At 48.1% G+C, this 8032-nt stretch overlaps 1 protein-coding gene across 1 annotated transcript in view; it reads right to left on the reverse strand.

The window, feature by feature from the left end:
* The window catches only part of LOC116938463 (fibroblast growth factor 14-like), a 557958-nt gene extending 551102 nt beyond the window's left edge, over positions 1-6856 (reverse strand). Inside the window, exon 1 of the mRNA XM_076054702.1 lies at positions 5320-6856. Coding sequence (XP_075910817.1) covers positions 5320-5497 — 178 coding nt within the window. The 5' untranslated portion in view covers positions 5498-6856. The remainder of the gene's footprint in view (positions 1-5319) is intronic.
* Between the last annotated feature and the right edge of the window lie 1176 nt (positions 6857-8032).

An 8032-nucleotide genomic window follows, 5' to 3' on the forward strand; every position in this document is an offset into this window, starting at 1 on the left:
ATTGTCACGAGTCTGAACATTAACATGGCTGAATTGTTACAAGTCTGAACATTCACAAGTATGAACATTCACATGGCTGAATTGTCACGAGTCTGAACATTCACATGGCTGAATTGTCACGAGTCTGAACATTCACGTGGCTGAATTGTCACTAGTCTGAACATTCACATGGCTGAATTGTCACAAGTCTGAACATTCACAAGTCTGAACATTCACAAGTCTGAACATCCACGTGGCTGAATGGTCACAAGTTTGAACATTCACATGGCTGAATTGTCACAAGTATGAACATTCACATGGCTGAATTGTCACGAGTCTGAACATCCACATGGCTGAATTGTCACGAGTCTGAACATTCACATGGCTGAAATGTCGCGAGTCTGAACATTCACATGGCTGAATTGTCACAAGTCTGAACATTCACATGGCTGAATTGTCACAATTCTGAACATTCACATGGCTGAATTGTCACGATTCTGAACATTCACATGGCTGAATTGTCACAAATATGAAAATTCACAAGTCTGAACATTCACATGGCTGAATTGTCACGAGTCTGAACATTCACATGGCTGAAATGTCGCGAGTCTGAACATTCACATGGCTGAATTGTCACAATTCTGAACATTCACATGGCTGAATTGTCACGAGTCTGAACATTCACATGGCTGAATTGTCACGAGTCTGAACATTCACATGGCTGAATTGTCGCGAGTCTGAACATTCACATGGATGAACATTCACAAGTCTGAACATTCACATGGCTGAATTGTCGCGAGTCTGTTAATTCACATAGCTGAATTGTCACAGGTCTAAATATTCACATGGCTGAATTGTCATGAGTCTGAACATTCACATGGCTGAATTGTCATGAATCTGACCAATCAAATGGCTGAATTGTCACAAGTCTGAACATTCACATGGCTGAACTGTCACGAGTCTGTTAATTCACATAGCTGAATTGTCACAAGTCTGAACGTTCACATGGCTGAATTGTCACAAGTCTGTTAATTCACATAGCTGAATTGTCACAAGTCTAAATATTCACATGGCTGAATTGTCATGAGTCTGAACATTCACATGGCTGAATTGTCATGAATCTGACCAATCAAATGGCTGAATTGTCACAAGTCTGAACGTTCACATGGCTGAATTGTCACGAGTCTGAACATTCACATGGCTGAATTATCACGAGTATGAACATTCACGTCTGAATTGTCGCAAGTCTGAACATGCACATGGCTGAATGATCACAAGTATTAACATTCACATGGCTGAATTGTCACGAGTCTAAACATTCACATGGCTGAATTGTCACGAGTCTGAACATTCACATGGCTGAATTGTCACAAGTCTGAACATTCACATGGCTGAATTATCACGAGGCTGAACATTCACATGGCTGAATTTTCACGAGTCTGACCATTCACATGGCTGAATTGTCACGAGTCTGAACATCCACATGTCTGAATTGTCACGAGTGACAACATTTACATGGCTGAATTGTCGCAAGTCTGAACATTCACGTGGTTGAATTATGACATGTCTGAACATCCACATGGCTGAATTTTCACGAGTCTGAACATTCACATGGCTGAATTGTCACGAGTCTGAACATTCACATGGCTGAATTGTCACGAGTCTGAACATTCACATGGCTGAATTATCACGAGTATGAACATTCACATGTCTGAATTGTCGCAAGTCTGAACATTCACATGGCTGAATTATTACAAGTCTGAACATTCACATGGCTGAATTGTCACGAGTCTAAATATTCACATGGCTGAATTGTCACGAGTCTGAACATTCACATAGCTGAATTGTCACAAGTCTGAACATTCACATGGCTGAATTTTAACGAGTCTGAACATTCACATGGCTGAATTGTCACAAGTCTGAACATTCACAAGTCTGAACATTCACATGGCTGAATTGTCACGAGTCTGAACATTCACATGGCTGAATTGTCACGAGTCTGAACATTCACGTGGCTGAATTGTCACTAGTCTGAACATTCACATGGCTGAATTGTCACAAGTCTGAACATTCAAAAGTCTGAACATTCACATGGCTGAATTGTCACAAGTCTGAACATTCACAAGTCTGAACATCCACGTGGCTGAATGGTCACAAGTTTGAACATTCACATGGCTGAATTGTCACAAGTATGAACATTCACATGGCTGAATTGTCACGAGTCTGAACATTCACATGGCTGAATTGTCACGAGTCTGAACATTCACATGGCTGAATTGTCACGAGTCTGAACATTCACATGGCTGAATTATCACGAGTATGAACATTCACATGTCTGAATTGTCGCAAGTCTGAACATTCACATGGCTGAATTATTACAAGTCTGAACATTCACATGGCTGAATTGTCACGAGTCTAAATATTCACATGGCTGAATTGTCACGAGTCTGAACATTCACATAGCTGAATTGTCACAAGTCTGAACATTCACATGGCTGAATTTTAACGAGTCTGAACATTCACATGGCTGAATTGTCACAAGTCTGAAAATTTACAAGTCTGAACATTCACATGGCTGAATTGTCACGAGTCTGAACATTCACATGGCTGAATTGTCACGAGTCTGAACATTCACGTGGCTGAATTGTCACTAGTCTGAACATTCACATGGCTGAATTGTCACAAGTCTGAACATTCACAAGTCTGAACTTTCACATGGCTGAATTGTCACAAGTCTGAACATTCACAAGTATGAACATTCACATGGCTGAATTGTCACGAGTCTGAACATCCACATGGCTGAATTGTCACGAGTCTGAACATTCACATGGCTGAAATGTCGCGAGTCTGAACATTCACATGGCTGAATTGTCACAATTCTGAACATTCACATGGCTGAATTGTCACGATTCTGAACATTCACATGGCTGAATTGTCACAAATATGAACATTCACAAGTCTGAACATTCACATGGCTGAATTGTCACGAGTCTGAACATTCACATGGCTGAAATGTCACGAGTCTGAACATTCACATGGCTGAATTGTCACAATTCTGAACATTCACATGGCTGAATTGTCACGAGTCTGAACATTCACATGGCTGAATTGTCACGAGTCTGAACATTCACATGGCTGAATTGTCGCGAGTCTGAACATTCACATGGATGAACATTCACAAGTCTGAACATTCACATGGCTGAATTGTCGCGAGTCTGTTAATTCACATAGCTGAATTGTCACAGGTCTAAATATTCACATGGCTGAATTGTCATGAGTCTGAACATTCACATGGCTGAATTGTCATGAATCTGACCAATCAAATGGCTGAATTGTCACAAGTCTGAACATTCACATGGCTGAACTGTCACGAGTCTGTTAATTCACATAGCTGAATTGTCACAAGTCTGAACGTTCACATGGCTGAATTGTCACAAGTCTGTTAATTCACATAGCTGAATTGTCACAAGTCTAAATATTCACATGGCTGAATTGTCATGAGTCTGAACATTCACATGGCTGAATTGTCATGAATCTGACCAATCAAATGGCTGAATTGTCACAAGTCTGAACGTTCACATGGCTGAATTGTCACGAGTCTGAACATTCACATGGCTGAATTATCACGAGTATGAACATTCACGTCTGAATTGTCGCAAGTCTGAACATGCACATGGCTGAATGATCACAAGTATTAACATTCACATGGCTGAATTGTCACGAGTCTAAACATTCACATGGCTGAATTGTCACGAGTCTGAACATTCACATGGCTGAATTGTCACAAGTCTGAACATTCACATGGCTGAATTATCACGAGGCTGAACATTCACATGGCTGAATTTTCACGAGTCTGAACATCCACATGTCTGAATTGTCACGAGTGACAACATTTACATGGCTGAATTGTCGCAAGTCTGAACATTCACGTGGTTGAATTATCACATGTCTGAACATCCACATGGCTGAATTTTCACGAGTCTGAACATTCACATGGCTGAATTGTCACGAGTCTGAACATTCACATGGCTGAATTGTCACGAGTCTGAACATTCACATGGCTGAATTATCACGAGTATGAACATTCACATGTCTGAATTGTCGCAAGTCTGAACATTCACATGGCTGAATTATTACAAGTCTGAACATTCACATGGCTGAATTGTCACGAGTCTAAATATTCACATGGCTGAATTGTCACGAGTCTGAACATTCACATAGCTGAATTGTCACAAGTCTGAACATTCACATGGCTGAATTTTAACGAGTCTGACCATTCACATGGCTGAATTGTCACAAGTCCCAACATTTGCATGGCTGAATTGTCGCAAGTCTGAACATGCACATGGCTGAATGATCACAAGTCTTAACATTCACATGGCTGAATTGTCACAAGTCTGAACATTCACATGGCTGAATTGTCACAAGTCTGAACACTCACCTGGCTGGATTGTCACGAGTCTGAACATTCACATGTCTGAACATCCACATGTCTGAATTTTCACAATTCTGAACATTCACAAGCCTGAACATTCACATGGCTGAATTGTCACGAGTCAGAACATTCACATGACTGACTTGTCACAAGTCTGAACATTCACATTGCTGAACTGTCACGAGTCTGAGCATTCACATGGCTGAATTGTCACAAATCTGAACATTCACATGGCTGAATTGTCACGAGGCTGAACATTCACATGGCTGAATTGTCACGAGGCTGAACATTCACATGGCTGAATTGTCACGAGTCTGAACATTCACATGGCTGAATTGTCACGAGTCTGAACATTCACTTGGCTGAATTGTCACGAGGCTGAACATTCACATGGCTGAATTGTCACGAGTCTGAACATTCACATGGCTGAATTGTCACGAGTCTGAACATTCACATGGCTGAATTGTCACGAGTATGAACATTCACATGGCTGAATTGTCACAAGTCTGAACATTCACATGGCTGAATTGTCACGAGTCTGAACATTCACATGGCTGAATTGTCACGAGTCTGAACATTCACATGGCTGAACATTCACATGTCTGAATTGTCACGAGTCTGAATTGTCACGAGTCTGAACATTCACAAGTCTGAACATTCACATGTCTGAATTGTCACAAGTCTGAACATTCACATGTCTGAATTGTCACGAGTCTGAACATTCACAAGTCTGAACATTCACATGTCTGAATTGTCACGAGTCTGAACATTCACAAGTCTGAACATTCACATGTCTGAATTGTCACGAGTCTGAACATCCACGTGCCACCGGTATTCCCCGGTAACCACCCCCCCCACCCCTTCCCTCGCCACCGCGCACCCCCACCGCCCGCGTCTTCACCCACCCGATCTCTTTTTCCTCCGTTTGTGCACGCCGCAAATGCGCACGCGCGAGAAGATGGCGAGCAGGTCCTTCTCGGCGGGGCTGGAGGCCCTGGTGGGTACCTGGGGCCTCTCCCCTCCACCGCTGTCCCTCGCCTGCCGTTTCTGGCGAATGAGCGAGCTCGCTATGGCCGCCGCCATCGCGCTCCAGGCCCCATCGCTTAGGGCGCGGCCCCTCTGGCCGCGGTCCCCTTAGCCGGCCGCTCGGCCGGCCGCCCCCTACCTAAGACGGCGGAGGGGGGGCGGCCCGGCCGTGTGCCCCCCCCACCGTGGCCTCAGCGGCGACGCCGAGGCCCGGGGGTCGGGGGTCGCGACGCCGCCGACTTCCCTGCCGCCGTGGCCATCGCCGGCCCGCCGCTTCCCCTGCCGCTTGCCTCCCCGCGCGGCTGTCACACCGGGGAACGTTCCAGCCGGCCCGTCTCCGCTTCCAGCGCGGGGGAGCACCTCCGCTCAGTATCTCCCCCCACCCCACCCCCCCCAGCGGTTTGCCTCCGCAACCCCCTCTGCCTCCTCCGCTGTCGTCTCTCTCTCTGGTGTCTCTCTGTCTCTTTGTGTCTCTGTGTCTCTGTCTCTCTCTCTGGTGTCTCTCTGTGTCTCTGTCTTTTTGTGTGTCTCTCTGTGTCTCTGTGTCTTTGTGTGTCTCTCTGTGTCTCTGTCTCTTTGTGTGTCTCTCTGTCTCTTTGTGTCTCTGTCTCTCTGCGTCTCTGTCTCTTTGTGTGTCTCTCTGTGTCTCTGTCTCTTTGCGTGTCTGTGTCTCTGTCTCTTTGTGTGTCTCTGTCTCTTTGTGTCTCTCTGTGTCTCTGTCTCTCTGTGTGTCTCTGCGGCCTCGTTACCTCCCAGCGTCTGGCCCCCTTCTCATCTGCTCCTCCTCCTGTACCTCTCCACTGCTCCTCCCGTTCCTCTGTTCCTCTCCCTCTTGCTTCTCCTCGCTTCTCCTCACTTCTTCTCCCTCATTACCGCTTCCCCTGGCTCCTTCACGCTTCTTCTGCTATTCCAGCCTCCCTGCGTGTGCCTGTCTCTCGGCTTCGTGTGTGTGTGTCTGTCAGCGAGCCGGTGTGTCTGCCTGTGTGCAAGTAGTCGGTCACCCGCCTTGGAGGGGTGTCTCTGTGTGTCTCAGTCTCCTGTCCGTGGCTTTGTACGAGTCCCTCCGTGTCTACGTCCGTCTCGAAAGTGCGTACCTTTCCCTACCTGTCCCTGTCCGTGTCTGTCCCTGTCTGCTTAAGCTCCCCTCATCCGTCTCTCCCTCTGCCCTCACCTTCCTAATGATGATGTCTCCCTCTGTCTGCCTTCCTTACGTCAGACTTGGCTCCCTGTGTCTCTCCCCGTCTCCCCCGTGTCTCTCCCTCTGCTTTCTTACATCTGTCTGTCTTGCCCCCTGTGCCACCAGTCCAACATTTCAGTGTCTCCGACGTGTTCTCTCTTTTTCAACGTCTGCTCACCTCCCTACGTATGCGTCTCTCTCTGTCTCCCTCTCTCCCTGTCTCACTCACTCACTATTCCTGTGTCTCCCCGTGTCTCCCTCCCTCTCCCCGTGTCTGCCCGTGTCTCCCTCCCTCCCTGTCTCCCTCCCTCCCTGTCTCACTCACTCTCCCCGTGTCTCCCCGTGTCTCCCTCCCTCTCCCCCCCTCCCTGTCTCACTCTCTCTCCCCGTGTCTCCCCGTGTCTCCCTCCCTCTCCCCGTGTCTCCCCGTGCCTCCCTCCCTCCCTGTCTCACTCTCCCTCCCTGTGTCTCTCCGTGTCTCCCTCCCTCCCTGTCTCACTCTCTCTCCCCGTGTCTCCCCGTGTCTCCCTCCCTGTCTCACTCTCGTCTCCCCGTGTCTCCCCGTATCTCCCTCCCTCCCTGTCTCACTCACTCACTCTCCCTGTGTCTCCCTCTCGTCTCCCTGTGTCTCCCCGTATCTCCCTCCCTCTGTGTCTCCCCGTATTTCCCTCTCTCCCTTGCTGTGTCTCCCTCTCTATCTGTGTCTCCCCCCCCTCTCTCTCCCAGTCTTCCCCCTGGTTCTCCCTCTCCCCGTGTCTCCCTCTCTCTGTCTCTGTGTCTCCCCGACCAGTGTCACTCACGTCCCATCCCCTGAGCTCAGTGTGTCTCAGTGTCTGCCGGTTGGCCGGAGAGACAGGAGGCAGACGACGCCCGGATCCGTGCGTCCGTGTGCCCGTCTGTGTCTCAGTCTACGCTTACGTTCGTGTCTCAGTGTGCGTGTGTGTGTATCTGTATCATCAGTATCCCTGCGTCTTGTGTGCCTGTGTGTGTGTCTGTCGGTGTCTGTATCTGTGTGTGTGTCTGTGTGGGTCTCCGTCTCTGTGTTCCCTAACCCCTGTGATTTGTGTCTGTGTGTCTGCGAGTGTGTGTCTGTGTGCGTTCGTGCGTGTGATTCCCTGCGTTTTTTTCTCCGTCTGTCTCCCGATATGTGTGTCACTGCGTCTGTTGCGCGCCTCTGCCCGTCTCTGTGTTTGTACGTGTGTACGATGGTACGTGTCAATCCGTCTGCGTGCGGTCTGCCTGTACGTCTGCCTGTCCTCGCGGCGTCTCCCTTTGATGGCTCGCTCGTACGTCCGCCTGTGCGCCTATACGCAGACAAGTGACTGTCTGTCAATTCGGGTCAGTCAGCCGGTTGGTCTGCCCGTCTGCCTGGCCAGTCTATTTACAAGGCTGCCTGCACGATCAGGCTGCATCCA

Source organism: Petromyzon marinus, chromosome 67 (genome assembly GCF_048934315.1).
Source record: "Petromyzon marinus isolate PM22_M1 ecotype Great Lakes invasive population chromosome 67, UKy_Petmar_22M1.pri1.0, whole genome shotgun sequence".
In the NCBI taxonomy this organism is placed as follows: Eukaryota; Metazoa; Chordata; class Hyperoartia; order Petromyzontiformes; family Petromyzontidae; genus Petromyzon; species Petromyzon marinus.